Below are 20,159 nucleotides of genomic sequence, written 5' to 3'. Positions count from 1 at the left end.
TCTCTCTCTCTCTCTCTCTCTCTCTCTCTCTCTCTCTCACCTCTCTCTCCTCTCTCCTCTCTCTCTCTCATAAACAAATGAGCAAACTTTAAAAAAATGCAAAATCCAGGTGACCAAATACGCCAACCTGAGTCTGTATGGCTTTCCAAAGTTAAGTTAGTCGCTCTCCCTTTGCCCTCTTTCTCTTGACCCATTCCCTTCTTACTGCACCTGGAGCTCTTTATTCTCTCTTTTTTGCTGTACTAGGCTCACAATTTCTCCCCTCTGCTGAGTATGCCTGATAGAGGAAAGCGTGTGGCAGTTAGAAATGCCAGTATACCAGGATTCCTTTGCCTAGACTGTTATTTCTTGGGTTTTGTGAATAGCTAAGAGTCCTTGAACAGTCCTGGTTCTGAGAGCCCAAAGCCGGAAGTGGCATATTAATGAAGGATCACTGCCGAATGCTAATGCCTGGGAGAAGTTTCAGAAATCATGTTGCAAATACGTCTTGATAAATTTTGCAAACAAAAAAGCTACATAATTCACTTGAACCTTTTAAACTAAAAACACCTGACTCTGATTCTGTCTGATTAAGATAGAATCAGACTTTCTATTTAAAATAAACACATTCGTCATACTTTAAGTGACGTATTTAATAACTAAAAGTTACCTTTATTTCCCTTTTTGTTTGGAGATGAGAAGTTCAGTTCCCTTTCTGTTTCCTACTATCATAAATCATCCTGTATACTACCACAAAAAATATCAGCATAATCCTACCTTTCAGATGAACAAAGGCACATCAAACTTTTAAAAGCTCTGTCACTCCAAAGTCTCATTAGCATGACTGCTTCGCAGACTATTAATGGACCTTGGAGAACAATAGCACAAGTTTAAAAAATGCTCCAGCAGATGGTACCACAGGGTGATGACTTGCTTGCTTGAGAGGACTTCTGTGAACCCTTGTGATTATGACCATCAATTACAGACTCCCAAGATTCTCCTTCTTCAGCCCCTTGACCCCCAATCCCTGACTTCCCATATTTATTTCTTGGTAAGAGTTCTAGAGAACTTTTAACAACTGAAGAGACTGATTCGAAGAAACAGATCTCTAAATCAGAAAATCAAATGTTTTGGAGACAAAAACATTTCTAATCAGAAGCCAAGAGATTTCAATTCTGGTACTGGCCTTGCTATTTCACTAGGCAGCCTTGGACTTCAGCTGACTTCCGAATTTCATTGTTCTCTCCCAATGATGATGCTCAGTTGAAACTTCTTGGTGTGACTCCTTTATTTGCACACCACTCTTATTTGTCCCTGAAATGTTATTCAGATTCTGGATTTTATTTGAAAAAGCCTGACCTTATGTAACTATGGAGGAGGTAGGACTGATTTCATGTTTGATGCCTAATAAGGTAATAGCTCACAGCACGAAGGAGGTGACTTTGAAATTGACGTCCACACCGTGTGAGCTCAAAGGATGCTAATTCGTCACATGTAGTAAACTTTCTTAGTCATAGAATCCCTGCAACAGCTTCTTGGCACTTGAAAAAAACAGTTTTCTGGTAGTTACTACTCTCAATGCTTAATCATTTTCAGGTAATAGTTCAGGCTCATTAAGTCTTTGAAGACACTAAAGTGCTATTACATGCAGCAGGGCCTCGGTGCATCAAATGACAGTGAGATGGTAGCTGCTTGTCTCTGTGCCCAGCACCAGCAGGAAATGGTTTGAGTACCTCCTAGGCAAAGGCTTTGTTAGGAAAGTGCTGTTTGTCTTGTCTGGGACCAGAGCCTCCTTCTCAGTAGCCGTTTCTATGTGCTCACCATGTGCAGGGACATGTGTTTCCATAAATTCAGACACTGCAGCGGGAATCTGGAACACTTGCTTTCGGTAGTCATAGAGTCACGGAGTGGACATACGTTGATGTCTCATAGCATGATTTTTGCAATCTCAACTGTCCACGGTGGTATCTTAAAGCTATTGGCGACCTGCGTGTCATTCAAGTGCTGCACTTTTTATTTTACATCCCTGTGACGGTTTCTAGTGGCATGTCTGTAGCATGGAGGTGGTTCGATGCATGGGCAGCATGGGGAGAGAAGCAGAATGTGTGTGCGTGTGTGTGTGTGTGTGTGTGCATGTGTGTGTGTGTGTGTTTATTTGTTCCATTTACAAACACTAACTTGGAGGGATTATAATTCAAAAACAGCTTTTTTTTTTTTTTGTCTGGTCCTCTGGGTAGGTCTATTTTCTATATAATTGTACTACATATCACTTTTTCCTTCATATGATGGTAAGAACAATGAAACATAATAAGAACATGTGATATTCCAGTTGGGCTAATGTAATTTATTGTGGTACTGGCTTTGGGGGAATCAGTAAGTCCCTAATAATGTACACTTCATTTTTCATACTTTTTGACTAGGTAGGTTTGTCTGAAAAGTCATGATGCATTTTTGCATAGAAAAACATAGAAAAAATACATCATGACTCTTCTGACAACCCAGTAGATACTTTTTATGTTTCAGAATATTTTAGTTATTATAAACAATTATTATATCATCTTTACATTCAGATGATCGGAGTTCTAATAACAGTCAGACTTGTGGGCTGGTATTTTAATAATCTTAGAATATTCTTTACTATATTTACTTCTAACAAATTTGACCATACTAATTAAGCAACCAGAGCTAATTAAATATATTGCTATAGGTGGTGTCAAAGTATAGCCTGGCTATTCTAGTCAGAGAGGCCCTGACAGTGAAAGAGCTTGTGTCAGTGCTAACTTCATATCCAAGGAGCTCACCTTATGTAGTAGAACATCCCTGGGTCGTAACCAATACAGGGATTCCTGGATGAACCAATCAAGTGTCTCAGGAATTACTGAAGTTCACAATCCTCTTATTCATTTGTGTTTTATGAAGGTATTTATCAAATACTCAATAAATATTGGTCAGACTTGTATGGCAGCAAGATAAAAACTTAGACTGAAGGTCAGACTGACCTAGACTCAAATTTCAAATCATTAAAATCTTTAAGCCTCACCTCACCTGCAAAATATCAGTAATATCACCTGATCCAAGGACAAAATAAGACAATGAAAATTAGGAATTAGCATAGTAGGTCTCAATAAATCAAATTTAAGAGCTGGTAGAATTTAGGAGGGGTAGGGAGGTAGCACCTTATGGTGGCTATGTCTGTAGCCTTTGGAGAGACTTCTTAAGTACAAAGCCTAGTTCTGTGCTACCTACAGTATGATTTTGAAGGTTCTTAATCTTTCTCATCTGTGTTGATTTCTTATGGTTATTGTTAAAAAGTCACCACGCTTAAAAAAAAAAACCACAAATGTGGGGTGACCACATGGCATGGTGGTTAAGGCACTGGGCTCTCACATGGCCGACTACTGTCAGAGTCCGGGACCTAGTGACTTAAAAATCATACTGGGTGCATGTGCATGAGTGCCCAAAATCCCAGGAGGAGAAGAGAGGAGAAGGGAATTGCAGCATGGGCATCCCCCATGGGGGATGATTCATTTCCCCTCTCTCTCTGTCTCTCCAGCAAGTACATGAACCCTATGGCAAAAACCTTAAAAAAAAAAGAATAAAGATAAATATGCTATCTAATAGATCTGGATATCTAGAAATCAAAAATAAGTCTTACTATTCTAAAATCAAGATGTTTTCCTTCTGTAAATTTTAGAGCTAAGTCCATTTTCTTGCCTTTTCCAGCTTCTGGAGTCTGCCTGAAATTTCTGGTTTCTGGACTCTTTCTCTGTCTATGACCCTTTACAAGTTTACAGTCTTCTAATTACAGTGGGCCCACTTGAATAATCTAGATACTTAATTTAATCACATCTTCAAAGCCCTTTCTGCCAAAGAAGAAAGCATACTCATAAAATTTCAGGACGTGAATGTCTGGGTGGGGGGAGAAGGGGGAATTATTCCATCTACTTTGCCAGCTTTCATTTTCTTTTTATTTTTAAGAGAGATTTTTTTGCTATAGGGCACATGCACTCATCAGAGAGAGAGAGAGACTGAAAGTGAGAAATCACTCCCCTTGGGAGGCGGCGACACCGCAATCCCTTCTCCTCCTTTCTCCTCTCGGGATTTTGGGCATGCAGGCACACACACCTAGTGTGAGGGTTTTTTGTTTGTTTGTTTGTTTTGAGAGGTTTTTGCTGTAGAGCATGTGCACTCTCCAGAAAGTCAGAAAGAGACAGACAGAAAGCGAGAAATCACCCCCCAGCGAGAAATCCTTTTTCCTCCATTCTCTTCTCGGGATCTTGGGCACGCATGCACACGTGCCTGAGTTTAAGCCACCAGGTCCAGGACTCGAACTGCAGTCGACTACATGGGAGTCCAGCGACACACCCATTACACCAAACTACTGGTCCCACCCAGTGTAAGTTTTAAGCCACTAGGTTTGGGACTCAAACTGCAGTTGGCTATGTGAGAGTCCAGCAAAGTAGCCACGATGCCATCTGATGGTCCCTCATATTCTTATCAATAAGAAAGGATATATAGGGTCAGCAAGTGTCTTAGCGATTAAAGTGCTGGATCCCCCATGGCCGACCAGTTCAAGTCCTGTACCCGGCAACTTGAAAAATCACACTGGGCATGTGTGTATGCATGCACAAGACCCTGAGAAGAGAATAGAAGAGGAGGGATTGCAGCGTTGTCATCATCCTCCCTGAGGGGTGATTTCTCACTTTCACTCTCTCTTTGTCTCTATCTTTCTCTGGTGAGCCCACAAACACTATAACAACAAAAAAAAAAAGGGTATATAGTATGACCTATCTCAGAGATAGGATAAGAAATTAAGAACAGCAAATAATCTATGTAAAGTACTTAGAGCCTACTCACACCTAGGAAGCACTTGTTGATTTGTTGATGCTGTTGTTACTATTTCAGGGAATGAATCTCAGAGTCTCTGCTCACTGTATAACAGAGGCATCCGTACATCTGCCTCCCCAGGATGATTCAGGAGGCCTGGGTGATCCCCAGCATCAGGAACTTTCCCACCAGCTATTCTTCCTCACTGAAATTCTTGGCAACCACCAACATAGAGCCATGGCTCTCTCAAGAAACAGATTTCTCCCTGTCTTTCCTTAATTTCAGACTAAATTCCCTTCAATGGAAGGGACATAACTAAGAGCCTTAAAATTCACAGGAACAGATCCAGAGGCAAGGAATAAGAGCTGCCTCTGTTCCTTCTCTGTGCCAGTCGGCCCTTGTCTGCAGAAAAGAAGCATGGTGTGTGAATGCCATTGTTTACTGCTGGGGAACTTGCAGCCATCATTTTGGCTGCTCATGCTCGCCGTTTCTTTTCTATGTGGCCTATTTAATTTTGGCATCTACATTCATTAACCCCATGTTCTTAGCTGTTCTTTTATTATATAGCCAGGATCAGAGACCATACAATGTTGTTTTCTAAGTTGTTTTTATATGATAGCTCACTGAGATATTCACTACAGAGAGAATATGAGTAGGAATAAGACAAATACTGTATATTAATTAATTTAGCATTTAACTATGACTTAATTTCTATTTTCACATTTTACTGACATAGCAAACTAGATGGAAAAGTTGTTAAATGTAGGTTTTCTTTCATCATCATTTTAAATGCCTGTTCATTAAAGAACAAAATAACTCCTCTGCAATCTAGAATTTTTAACTTACTCTTTTTATTCTTTTGGTTTTGTTGGCAAAGCCCACATGTGCTCACCACAGAGAGAGAGAGAAGCAGCACTATTTGGGAGTGGGCATGTCACAATCCCTCCTCCATATCTCCATCGAGTCAAAATTTGGGGCACTCAAGAACACACACTCAGCATGTTTTAAAGTCATAGGGTCCAGGACTCAAACTTCATGGCCTTGCCAATGTGAGTCTAGCTGACTTAACCACTAAGCTATGAGCCATCTCCATGGTTTTTTGTTTTCCCAACAGTTTAAGGGAAGTAAAAACACCAACATTATGGTGTTCATAGAAGAACATAATGAGAAAAACCCTGCATAGTGCTTAGTACATAGTAAGCTTTTTGGTAAAAAGTAATTGCTTTAAATGCCATTGTAGCAATTCCTATTATCACTATTAGTAGTTCTTTTTTAGGGGGAAGTCTGTTTTTCTTGTCTTATTGCAAGAAACAATATGCTTCCTATCTTTCCCTTTCCCACCTTTCTGAACTCAGCACTCACCCCTCCTAATAAATCAGGAAAAATTTAAAGTGCACAGTCCTCCCTGGCCTACATCCAATACCCAGTGTTCTGTCCTACACTTTTATTCCCATCTCCTTCTGTATGGGAATCTATGGGAATCATAGTCCCATCTGGGAGGTCTCATCTGGGACTATGATCCAGTAATAATTACCATAAGGCCAGCAGCAGCTCCAGTTTGGTTTAGTTTCTCAGCTCATTAGAATTAAATAAGGGGAGACTTATCTTTTTCTACTATTCTAAGATTATCCCAAACAAAAGATGGATTTGAATCTTTTACATGCCAGGAATCTTCCTGGTAATGTCCTAAAGCACTTTGGATTTCCAGATGTGAGTTTCTGCCTGACACATGAATACTGAATTAATATATCCATCACTCTGGTTCCTACCTGAGGAACCCATCACTGCCTTCTCCCATCATCACTGTGTCACCTTGGCCTTAGCACGCCACCACCAGCCTTCTTGCCTTCTCCCCTGGGCTCTCTGTGTGCCCTCTGTGATTGGTTACTGCCATTTCACTAATAGTTGCTACTCCCCATAAAGTAAAACCACCATTAATTCTCACCAATTCCTGGCTTTCTTCTCCTAAACCAGCTCATCAAGCAATTACAATTTCTTTATTTGTTTTTGGACAGGACATTTTGGTGTGGTGAAGATCTATATTTTTTATCAAATCAGAAGGATCTAAATCTTAAAAAAAAAACAAAAACATAAACCACATGACAGCATTACACCACTTAGCCAGCTAAATATATCCTGTCCTATTGCAACCTCATCACAAGAAAACTAAATTTAACTCAGCTACTTGAGAAAAATTTGCAATTAAAGTCTTTAAAGTTTTCAAAAATATTTTAGTTTTATAAATGTTCATGTATATATACACAGTTCATTCCCTTTATAATGAAGTAAGTGAGGCTTAAATATCCGATTACAGAATTTGAGGTCATCTTATTTTGAGATTAACAATAAACGGTCTTCTTATTATGGGGCAGGGGGACTTCTCACTTATTATTTTTATTTATTAGATATGCAAGAAAAAGAAACATACTTGAAACAGCAGATGGTGTAATGGTTATGTTGTTGGACTCCAATATGGCCAACCATTGTTTGAGTCCTGGACTCGGCTGCTTGAAACTCACGCCAAGTATGTGTACGTGAATGTTCAAAATCCCAGGAGGAGAAGGGATGGTGGCTTGGGGGTTATTTCTCGCTTTAGGTTTCTCTGTCTCTCTAGCGAGTGTGCACACCCTATAGCAAAAAAACTCTCTCTCAAAAAAAAGGAAAGAAAAGGAAACAGACCTATTTTATGAATAGTAACATCTTACACTGATTTGAGAAAGTCCCAAATGATCGGAGAAGCAATCATTTTCTCCTACCTGCCTTCCAGGAGAGAAGTTAAGAACTTAGACCCAGCAGAAGGACAAGGAAGCCTCTCCACCAACCTTAGGTTCAGCCTTCATTCTGCAATGATGGAATTGGCCTTTACATGTAACATTATTGCCCCAAGAGAAAAAACTGATGTGCATACACACAAAACTATTGTCTCAAAACACACCGTATTGGGTAAGTTGCAGTTTTCAGAAAAAAATCAAAGGTCCTCATGCAGTGCATAAGACAACAATATGGAAAATGCCCTCTTTATGATAGCCTCTGTTTAAGGATCCTTGAGGTCCTTTGGATCAAGCTCAATCTTAGGCAGTGCTTCCCAGCCCTTCAGAGACATTCTAATAACTTTGAACTTCATATGACATGAGCTACTGATCATCAGCCTTCCAGAAGAATCCTTTTATCCATGCCATTTCCTCCGAACTTCACTCTGCAGTTTTCCCTAAGTAAAATAGCAGTAAGAGAAATGGGTGATGTGATATCAGCTGCTATTAAGCAGATGGACTAGGCTCTAATCAAGCCAAATGAAACCAAACCAAACCAAATGTCCTTAAACGTCTTGTACACCCTGACTTCAGAACAAGAGGCTCCTTCTTGACTTGAAACAAAGTACTGAGTAGTTATCTCCAAGGTAAAAATGCTTTTCTCATTTTAATGGATTTTCTATTCCTAACATTTGCCTCATAATGTACCCATATCACTGTATGTATATTCACGTTCCCCAGATGAATTCATTGTCTGCTCCCTTGGCTCAAAATACATTTTCAAGTGGGTCTTCGAAGCTATGGGAACATATTGCAAAGCAATAATAATTTCGACCTGATGTACAAGTAAGTTCATGGTCAAACTCAACTAGTGTTATATTTCTAGCTCACACCTAGCTGTGTATCAGGAGCACCTAGGATACTTAAAAAACAAAAAAAATACAAATGCTCAGCTCCAACTCCAGACTTAATAGATCCAGATATTTGCATTTTATAGGGTCTTCAGATTTGTGTAATAAGAAGCCATAGCAGGAGAACCACTGTGCTAGATCCATTAGAGGGAAAACCAAATCTCTGACAATCCATGTAGCTAGCTATTACACTAAATTAGTGAGCTCATGTCCCTTCAATAAATAAATAAGACCCAAATTCTACAAGTAGACAATGATATTCAAAGTAAAAGACAAAGTCAGAAACCTTTTGTCACCCCTTATTTTAGTGCCACCATTTTCTTACTGTCAGGAGCTCATCTAGATAAAGGACTAGGAAGTAAAAGCAAATGCAATTATATGTTGCCTCAGGAGAGCACTCTAAATATTCTTTTATTATAGTGCCGAAGATTAGGACTAGGATGTAAATCTGAGGAAGTCATATCAGAGGCCTTCCTCATTAACAGAAATGGAAACAGGCACTATATGCCACCAATAAATCAATTAAAGCAGGAAAGGAGCTTGAAATGGCCTTCGTTGTAGTTATTAACTTCGGGATGGCAGCCGTTGGTGATTGCTGAATCCAGCATTTTCTTGTCACCCACCTGGAGCAAAATGGAGGGAAATAAAGCTTGGGAACCGTCTCATCATATTAAACACAAAGTCTGCAAGTCTTAACTGTTGGCTAAAATAGAGCAAAAGCAAAGCAGAGTCAGACATTTCTAAAAACATTGTCCAGCTTTTGTGGATTTAAATGGTGAGCGTGTGAATCAGTGTGTGAGTTGGTGTGTTTATATTCGTCTGGGTTGACATAAACTTGGGCCCTGGGAATCATTTTTACCTCCATAATTATTTCCAGTATAACAATGTTTTCAAATAGTGGGATCCCATTAAGAAGTAGCACACAGAGATTAGCAGACGGCGTAATGGTTACGTCGCTGGACCCCTACATAGTCGACACAGTTTAAGTCCTGAACCCAGTGGCTTAAAACTCTTTCTGGGTGCATGTGCATCTGTGCCCAAAATCCTGAGAGGAGAATGGAGGAGAAGGGATTGCTGCATGGTCACATCACTTGGAGAGGTGATTTCTTGCTTTCTGTCTCTCTGTCTCTTCTCTCTGGAGAGTGCACGCGCCCTATAGCAAAAATCTCTCTTCAAAAAAAAGCACAAGCACACAAAGGAATCTTCTAATGAAGGCTGATTAACTTGTTACTCTTCTCCATTCTCCTATTGGCCAGTTAATCACCAAGACATCAATTTACCAATTTCAGAAGATCTTAATGCTTATGTTGAATAATAGCATCTGTAATAAAAATTACTGACAATGAGAGTCCCTACTACATTAGGGATTTAAAAATTAAAAGCAAAAACAAAATGAATTCAACATCTTGCCTTGCCAGAAAATTCTTTTTTTTTTCTTTTTAGCAGCCACTTATCCTGCCTGAGTCTCAAGTTCTTTAGCTATAACTTGAGAATTATTACCTGACTTCATCACAAGGTTACAGGGAAAAGTATTTTATAATCTTCAGAAAGTTATACAAATGTAAGACCCCATTACTTTAAGCTTCTACCTTTAAAACTTATTATATGTCATGAGTAATAGAAATGCATATTTATTATGAATGGTGTTAGATTAAAGGTATGTCATGAAGGAAGCAATTTGAGGATATAATATTTCAATGTGCACTTATGTTTGGTATGCTGAAATATAATTCACATTTCTTCTAACACTCTGTTCCTCACATTTGGATTTATGCTTCATGTCTAGCTGGTTCCCAAACTATTTTATGCTGTTATTTCATCCCTTCTCATATATTTAGAGGCAAAGAGTTGGAGCTTCCCTTGTCCAGTTGTACAACTCTGATGTAATGGCTGTGTTGAAAAGGGGTAGCTTGTTAACCTCTCCTCCTACAAACTCACTATTTCCATAGGGGTAGAAGATTGTTTCCTACTGTAGGAAATGAAACCTGAGGTCCTCTCCTTTGCCCTTCTCTACATGGACTGCCAGTCACCAGGCCCTACTGAATGCACCTTCTAGCTCTCGCAGATTATTTCTTCAGTGTAAGATAAAGAAGTCCCACTCTGGAACCACAGAATTATCCAACTAACTGATTCTTCCTTTAATCATATGCTCCCAATCCGACCTTCTTGCCTACTCAGTCTTTCTTCCACTCAACATGCTGTAGTAATCTTACCAAATCTTACATCTTTATGCATCTATTCTGTACTTAAACCTTGGATGACACTTAGTTTCTTATGGGAAAACCCTATATTGTCTAGGCATGACAAGTAAAGCTTTCTAGATTTGATGTCTCTTCAGTTCTCTGGCATCTTCACTCTCACTTGCATCAAGCAATACCAAGTAACTCCCAGTACCCAAATGCAACATACCCTTTTTAAACTCTTTCTTTTTTTTAATGATTTTATCTGGCATTGCCCTTCCTTTTCTCTTTTCCATCTGAAAATCTTCCATTCATTCTTTAAAATCTGGATCCAAATCACCTGTTCTTTGATGCCACTATCAAATCTTCCCAATAATAAACCATTTTATCTAGCAGTACATATCATTATGGTACACATTAGAAGTTACAATTATTTGTTAGAAAAATTTATTTACCCTTACAATTTATGAACTCCTTAAAGGCAAGGGTCACATCTTATTTATCTTTGGGTCTTGAGAAACTCAAAGAGCATCTTCTTTTACTATCTACTCATGCTTGTTTTTATACTAGTTATATATACTTTATAAACATTTCTTAAGTAAATGAATGTTGGATCCTTACAAGTGAAAAGAGCACTTGTTCCATATAATTCCCGGGACTGAGCTCTAGTAAGGGAAACATGACAGGGCTCATTACTTATTTATCACTGTTTTGACATTTACGTAATCTTCTGGCAAATTCCAAGGTTGTAAGCATCTCGTCTACATGAAGGAGCGACAGAAACGAACCACCCTAGGCCTATAAGTGAGTCACGAGCATCATGACACCCAGAAGTGTCACAGCGAATGTATTATTTTCCCCTTCACCTCCTGCATGTGACTTTGGACAGCTGTTGTTACACCAAATTCATAAGAAATAAAGCTCCTTGACAATTTATATTATTTCAGAAGCAAAATGCACTCTGAAAAAAGCACTCATATCTTCCCCCTACTAAAGATCATTTTCTTGTCTCTCTCTCTTTTTTTTTTAACAGAGATTCTTGCTATAGGGCCCATGTGCTCACAGGAGAGCCAGAGAGACAGAAAACAAGTAATCATCCCCCAGGAGTATGACCACACCACAATCCCTTCTTTTCCATTCTCCTCTCAGGATTTTGGGCGTGCGCACACACACACACACACACACAGGCACCTGGCATGAGTTTTAAGCCACTGGGTCCAGGACTTGAACCATAATGGACTACATGGGAGTTCAGCAACATAATCATTACACCATCTTCTGGTCCTACTGTTCTTGTCTCTTCTAAGGAATGTAATCAAACTTACGTATCTCCAGTCACACTGATCAGAGTTACACTGGAAACTAAGTAACCCGCCATAGTGTTCCTTGCTTATTTGATCCATGAGCTTTCTTTGTCTGAGAGCCTCTATTTCATCAGTGTAAGCTAAACTAGTGTGCTCCCCCCTTTTACTATTATGACTGTAATCAATGGATAATAAGTGAGTATTCTCAATTTTTTCTAACAGTGCTGCTTCCCAGGAAATTCTGGGAATAAAATGAAAAGTGTGTTATCTTTCCTTTTATATTTATAATTACGTTTCGTGCTTTCTATTATTTCACACCACTGCATTTTTCTTTCTATTCTTCATGAGGAATTTACTTTTCTTAGAAGTGAGAATTAATACCTATGTGTAACTAATGACGGTTCTTCCATGAGCTCATTAACCAAAAAGCAACGATGAGAAGAGATCAAAAGTTGGCATCACTACAGTTTACATCTTTTTCAATGTCTATTAATATTTTATAAGATGTAATATGGCTTTAAAATATATGGTCCTAGAGTATAATAGATACAAATTAGTTTCTCTCATTTTAAATAATCTCTGAAACTAGCACAATGAGTTTCATGTTTCTATGAGTCAGATTGAGAAATATAATTGAAAACCGATTTCGTGGAAACCAAACTTATTCTTGTTTTCTCTGTTCTGTCTTTCCTCTTTTGTTTCCATTTTTGCTCATTTATTCAATAAATTCTAATTGGCCATATCATTTGTTGATTGGATTTTGCTAGGCACTGTGAACAATTTAGTATTTGTGAAGTTACTATTTTCAAAAATCTTGCAGAAAGACACACAAAAAGCTAAGAAAAAGAGATGTCCCCACAATGCCGTCCACTGAGTTCAGAAGCCAGTTTTCCCTTGCTGACATTTTCAATGAGAGTCCTCCAGATTGCCATCTTCTGTGATTTATTTTTAAATCTTCTTTCAGCGAATAGACAGATGCATGGACACATCAGTGGTTCTATTCCCTATCTCTCCTGTTGCCTCAAAGTTAACTTCTGAGCCCTGAAAACAAAAATTGGAAATACTCTAAGCAGACCATTTTGTGAATTTCAGGTTATTATCTGCTCAGTTCCACTAAAGTAAAAAACCTAGGGTTGTGTGAATTAAAACAAGGGTATTTTTGTCCAGCTGTCTATATAATAACTATTACATGCATATGTAAAATCTTATAAAAAGAAAGTTATTTCACCATGTTTGGGAATGAATTGTTACCAAAATGAGGAAACTTCATTAATAACTATACCACTTTCCAATTGTATTGAAGGTGGACTCTGATTATATTAACTAGCCCATTGTGTTTGTGTGTAACCCACTTTATTTGACTCCATAAACTGAGGCAGTTCCATGTCCTTTTCTTTCCTGTCAATGTTTCCTGTCAATGGGCAAATAATCCCTTGCTTATATAAGCAACTGATGGGATTATTTGACCAATATGACCAGTGTCACCAATATCATTTTCTTCTCGTACCCTCAGGTGAGTCATTTTGTACATAACTCATTACTTTTTTTTTTTTTTTTTGAGAGGTTTTTGCTATAGGGCACATGCGCTCACCAGAAAGACACAGACAGAGAGATAGAAAGTGAGAAATCACGCCTTGGGGGGGATGGCCACACTGCAATCTCTTCTCCTCCATTCTCTTCTCTGGATCTTGGGCATGCATGCACACGCACCCGGCATGAGTTTAAACCACCGGGTCTGGGACTCGAACTGCAGTTGACTACATGGGAGTCCAGTGACATAGACAACTGCTGGTCCTATACCTAGCTCATTACCTTTTAAATAGTTTTCTGTGTAGTTCTGTTAAATTTATCCCCAGGGAATAGCCTTTCTCTTGCTCACATTTTTCTTACCACTTCAATGACTAAAATTTCCTCATTGTGTTTTAATTGCTTTTACACTTTTGTATCTCTGTGCTAGAGTGTAAGCATCTCAAGGGCAGGAACTATGGCTTGATCACTGTGGCATGGCCAGAGCATAGTGGGTTCCTGGAGTATAGAAAGTATTCAGTAAAGATTTTCTGAAAAAATGCTCAGAATTGAGAGAAGGGCATCTGACATGGAGCGTCCAAGGAAAGGCACCAAACGCAGACATGTCTCAGCAGTACTAAACACTGAGGCAGTAAATGCTAGGAGCTCAGATGCCAGTCTTTGCCTGCTAGCATACCTTGCCCTAGAGAGTTGGGGAAGATTTCAGAGAAAGATGCATTTAAAATAAGACCTGAAGAGTGACTGCAAGTGAGCTAGGCATAGGAGAGGTAATTTAATAATCATTAAAAAAAAAAAAAAAAAAAAAGAGCATGGACAAAAACCCAAATTTGAGAAACAGCAGAGCCCATAGAAAGGCAGGCAGACAGATCCGTGCAGCTCTGCTCTATGTTAGCCATGACTGGGGATGAAATGAAAGTCCTAGTATGTATATGAGGGCATATGTGTATGCTCATATGAGTGGGACTTTAGTTTTTTTAGATTTTAATTAGAGATTAAAAAATCAAATCCATTCACCTATAAAACCGTACATGACTAAACATTTCCATTAAAATTCTCATTGTTTTACTGTTCCTCAAGCTAAATTTTAATTGTGTGTATCATTGTTTATTTCTTTTCATTGTTAGCATCTCAATAGTATTTTTTTTTTTTTTGGAGAGGTTTTTGCTATAGGGCGCGTGCACTCACCAGACAGACAGAGAGAGACAGAGAGGCAGAAAGCGAGAAATCACCCCCCAGGGGGGATGGCCATGCCGCAATCCCTTCTCCATTCTCCTCTCGGGATCTTGGGCACGCATGCACACACACCTGGCGTGAGTTTTAAGCCACCGGGTCTGGAACTCGAACCACGGTCGACTACGTGGGAGTCCAGTGACATATCCATTACGCTAACTGCTGGTCCCTCAATAGTATTTTTAAATGACTTCTCTGCAGACGATAGTATAGTTAAGGAGAACCTAGCCAACTTGCATGAAATTATTATGTACAAAAATTCTATGGCAAGTTCCAAACATTCAACTTAGAAGTAAACATTCAGAAAATTCAGGGTTTAGGTGCACACAGGACCCAAACTGGGAGCAGAAGAAGATGAAAGGCACACTGAGTTTGGAGTCCGAACATCCACACCCTTCATTGACCAAGCCCATGAGACTCCCAGACTTAGCCTCTGTTAGTGGAATCCATAATATCTGCATCATAGGTATTCCCAAATCTGCAAGAGAAACAACAGATGACATGAATCACCTCACAGATGGTGAGTGGTTATATTTAGCTATAGCACAAGGTCATCTTCTGTTATTTTTATGTCAGAAAATAAAAATTTCATATTCTTCCCAACAACTACAACACCATTACATATGGAAAAATATGTGCAGCAATTTAGGTGAGTGGAAGTAAAACTGTACTTTTTAAATATACAGTTTTAGTTTTTCTCTCTGTTTGTGACATGATTTCAGCCAGTGTGTTTTCATAGTAATGGCTGTGTGCTCATTAGCATGATGATAATAGAAACTGTAACGATTTTGTCTCATAGAATGATTGAAGATAGTGGGAAAAGAGGAAATACCATGGCAGAAAGAAGACAGCTGTTTGCAGAAATGAGTAAGTATGGAATTTTTAAAGAACTCCTTAGAATTTCCATTGGCTACTCATGGAAAGACTAGAAGTCATCCCTTAATCCTTACGGCATTTGTAAATTTTCTTGAAATCCTATATTCCTTGAATAAGTTGTATATTTGGCCATTTTTGCCTCCCATGAAGAGTTAAGGTAGTGCACCATAAACTTTGTTACTAAACTGTGCATTTTATAGGGAAGAAAGACTCTGTGAATCTATACGTGCAGGTTCACACATACGCAGAGACACTTTGTATCCACAGTTTAGTGCTGACATTAGTACAGACCACTGAACTGGAAGGCCAGTGCTCATCCCCCTGTACTGTCATGGCAGTTGGCACACTTAAGTGATAGATGAAATTTGTAGAATGAATCACTAAATGTCTTCCCTGCAAAATGATATTAGGTGCTCATACAGGAAGGTGGAGTTAGGGATGATACTTGGGCCACACAAAGCTGTCACCTGGACCTCAGGTAGGAAGGAAGACGCTGTCTTATAAACCAATTGTCAGAAGTACAAAGGGAAACAGAAGATAAAAGGAGATCTGAGGTGATCTGCTATACAAGCAAAACCAAACTTAAATTATATTTACTGACTCCCATGGAGAAACTCTTAAATAAAAGCTATCAGTTAATGTTTGCTGCGATTGGCGGATAAACAGTTGACTGGCTAAGTTCTTCCTTATAGACTATTGTACTTATTCACAAGAGAAAAATTATTTGACTTTGGGGAGAAAACACACATCTCAAATTAAATGTTAAAAAGAATAAATTATGATTCTCTTATTGTCTTTTAATCTCTTCGTTCTGCATAAGGACTAAGATAATCAGTAATGAGTCGTAAGCCTTTTTCCCTGAGAAGGCAGGAGACAAAATTAGGTTTTTACTGGAGACTGGGACTGACTGACAAGAATGAGGGTTGGAAAAGATAAAGAAAAGTCCCAGATAATAAGGTTCATATTTTTCTTTATCATTTCTCTATAATCTGGTGACACCAAGACAATGAGAACAAAATTAAAATTGCTGTGGGGAATCTCAGTCATGCTCTTGCTTTTTCCGTTTTTAGGAACGTGTCTAAAGTGTCTGTGAGAGTTTCCGCCAAGGCTTTCCAGTCTCCTAGGCCTTGTTTGGTACTGTACTGTCTCCTCACTGGTGGTATGGGTAGTAACCCGGAACTGTGAACCTGGGTTCAGATTCAAATATACCAGAGGAAGGAACCTAGTTACTAGTTAAAGTCTCAGTTAGACTGGAGGAGTAAGTTTTAGTAACTGATTGTTGTGTATGGTAGTAGTTAATAATAATATATATTTCAAAGTTGTTTTAAAAATAGATTTTTAACCCTTTCACCAGAAAAAAGAGAGTTGTTAGGTGATATGTCGATTAGCTGGATTAGATCTTTCTATAATATATTACATAGATCAAGATATCATATTGCACCCCACAAATACACATGATTATTTGTCAATATTTAAAGTTTTGTGGGGTTTTTTGGAGAGATTTTCACTATAGGGCGCATGTGCTCACCAGACAGACAGAGAGACATAGAGACAGAAAGCGAGAAATCACCCCCCAGGGGGGATGGTCACGCTGCAATCTCTTCGCCTCCATTCTCCTCTCGGGATCTTGGGCACGCACGCACTTGCGCCCGGCGTGAGTTTTAAGCCACCGGGTCCGGGACGCGAACCATGGTCGACTACGTGGGAATTCAGCAACATAGCCATGATACTAACTGCTGGTTCCCTATTTGTCAATATTTAAAAATATTTTAAAATATTTTTATGCAATAGAAAACAAATCTATTTGGATAGTCAAAATATGAATGGAAAACAATTAAAGAACAATATGCTGTATTTCTGAGGGGTGGAATCTGCTTACTGCCTGCCTTTCTAACCCAAAGCAGCACAGATGTCAAAAAGATGAAAGTACACTGTGGCCAATGTCTTTCAGACACACACAGACATATTAGTATTTACCATAAACAAGTACTAAAATTCAGGGGGGATGTTTGAACTATCACTGTAACACTAAATGATAGTGTCGTCCACCACACTGTACAAAGTATGAAACTGTTCTTATTTAACGATTTTATAAATAGTTATCTAAATACCTCCACTTCCCCTGTGTCTAGTGCAGTGCCTGGCAAACATGTGTGGGGGGGGGGGGGTGTGTGTATCTGTTGCAAATGGATTTTGGATTAAAATGGCCCATGCTAAGAAAGCCTGATATAACTTTTATAACCATAGAAATAAAACAGCTCTACATTTTTGTTCAAGTGAGAGGGATTTGGGAAAATCATGCATTCATTTCTTTGATTGTAACTAACTTTTCATAGAAACTTCACAGGGATGTTATGTGACTTTATTAAGTACTTTTAGTTCTCCTGATTAGTGATCAGAATAAATAAAAGCAAACCAAACAAATATGTATTTTTGTCCCTCAGTGTGCTAAAAAGCATGTTGGCCAAAAATAGTTCAATGTATCTGGCCTTGCCAGTCTGGTGTTGGCACGAACATGTTTAGATCAGTACTAAGCAGGACACATTACTGTAGAGTAAGTGGATTCTGTTGGATGAAACAATCACCTCGCTTCAAAATAAGGAATTGATTTTGCTAAATATACTGTCATATAAAAGAGAAAAGTAACTCATTAAGAATGTGTTTGAAGGGACCAGCAGATGGTATAATGGTTACATCACTGGACTCCCACATAGTCCACCATGGTTTGAGTCCTGGACCTGGCAGCTTTAAATTCATGTTGGGCGGATATGTGTGCATCCCCAAAATCCTGAGAGGAGAAGGTAGTGCGACATGGTCATTTCCCCCCCACCAGGGGGTGATTTCTTGCTTTCTGTCTCTTTGTCTCTGTCTCTCTGGAGAAGAGCTCATATGTCCTATAGCAAAAAATCTCTCTCTTCAAAAAAGAGAATGTGTTAAATGATTAGTGTGTGTGTATATATATATTACACACTAATATCTATATAATGTGTATATATATATATATACACACATACACACACATAATACGTATATAGGTTAGGTTAGGTTAGGTTACTCCTGTTCTGTCAGCAAGACACTAAAGAAATAAAAGGAGAAGACAAGATTAATCAAAAGAGATTAACCTGGAGATTTGAAAAGTAACTTCTTCCAGGATTCTTTGATATGTTAACAGAGAGCATAAAAAAGGACTAGGAATTGTAAATAATAGTACAGAAAAAAGAAAGCAGTGAAGAGATTTTTTGCTTTAGAAACTACAAATGTGAGTGACCAGTAGTTGGCTTACTGGCTATGTCGCTGGACTCCCATGTAGTTGATCGCAGTTCGAGTCCCAGACCTGGTGGCTTAAACTCACGGAGGTGTGTGTGCGTGCAAGATCCAGAGAGGAGAAGGGACTGTGGCATGGCCATCTCCCCTGGGGGTGATTTATCACTTTCTGTCTCTCTGTCTCTGTTTCTGGTGACCATATGCACCCTATAGCAAAAACCTCTCCCCTCCCCCCCAAAAAAAAGAAGAAGAAGAAAAGAAACTACAAATGTGAAAGAACAATTGCACTGGACAAAGTCAAACGGGCAGGAAAGATATTCAGGATTGAACTCAACTGCACTGGAATAAAAGGCAGAAGGGTTTTTAACCACTGGGATGAGCTCCTGGGAAAATTCTGGAGGACTTTAGGAGCGAGGTTGGTCAATGTGATTAGGCCGTCTATGTTTACTAAGTGTTGTAATTCAGAATTGGACCCTAGCTGGTGGCATGGTGGTTAAGGTGGCTGGAACCCACATGGCCTGCTGCACAGTTCAAATCCTGGAACCAGTGGCTTGAAAAATGTGCCAGGTGCATGTCCTTGAGTGACAAAATCCTGAGAGGAGAATGGAGAAGTGATTGCAGCATCACCATCCCCCTGGGGAGTGATTTCTCACTTTCTCTCTCTCTCTCTCCCTCTCCCTCTCCCTTTCTCCTCTCTCTCCCTCTCCCCTCTCTCTGTCTCTCTGTCTTCCTTTCTTCCTCCCCTCCTCGCCCCCAGGGAGCACACATACCCTCTAGCAAATTAGGAAAACTAGAGAAAAAAAGTTAGACTCCTACCTTTCACAGACACTCAAACCTGGTGGTATAATCTCCTTCAGTGGTTACATTTCAAAAGGCTGGCCCTTACAACCCAGAGACAGAGAAAGATTTACAATGAAACTTTTCTAAAGTAAATACTTCAAGAAAAAAGAAGTTAAGGACCTAGAGGCAGGAAGAATCCTGCCTAAAGTTGCAAGTTGAAAGGAAAGTTAGAGCTGTGTTAGCCAAAGAATAGAGAACAACTGATAAGAGCAATTGATGAGAAACTGGCAAATCCAGGTATTAGAGCACATATGGCATCTAGTTTTACAGGAGTCCTTCAGTATCCATTGGGGATTGGATCCGGGATTTTCTGTGGATACCAAATCCGGGAATGCTGGAATTCATGATGTAAAATGGTAGTATTTGCATATCACTTACAGAGATCCTCCTGTATACTTTAAATCATTCCAGACTATTTGTAATGCCTAATACAATGTGAATTCCATTAAAATCATTGTCATACTATATTGT

At 39.1% G+C, this 20,159-nt stretch overlaps 1 protein-coding gene across 28 annotated transcripts in view; it reads left to right on the top strand.

Moving 5' to 3' along the window:
- Positions 1 to 20,159, top strand: part of DTNA (dystrobrevin alpha) — a 418,880-nt gene that overhangs the window by 247,820 nt on the left and 150,901 nt on the right. For all 28 annotated transcript variants that reach the window (XM_027772649.1, XM_014588626.2, XM_006150549.3 and 25 more), the window contains one exon: positions 15,508 to 15,575. In XM_027772649.1, coding sequence (XP_027628450.1) covers positions 15,509 to 15,575 — 67 coding nt within the window. In that variant the 5' untranslated portion in view covers position 15,508. The remainder of the gene's footprint in view (positions 1 to 15,507; positions 15,576 to 20,159) is intronic.

This window comes from Tupaia chinensis, unplaced genomic scaffold, assembly GCF_000334495.1.
Source record: "Tupaia chinensis unplaced genomic scaffold, TupChi_1.0 Scaffold000290_1, whole genome shotgun sequence".
NCBI classification, from domain to species: domain Eukaryota; kingdom Metazoa; phylum Chordata; class Mammalia; order Scandentia; family Tupaiidae; genus Tupaia; species Tupaia belangeri.
Note: the sequence above shows the minus strand (reverse complement) of the source record. Positions and strands in the feature narration are given on the sequence as shown.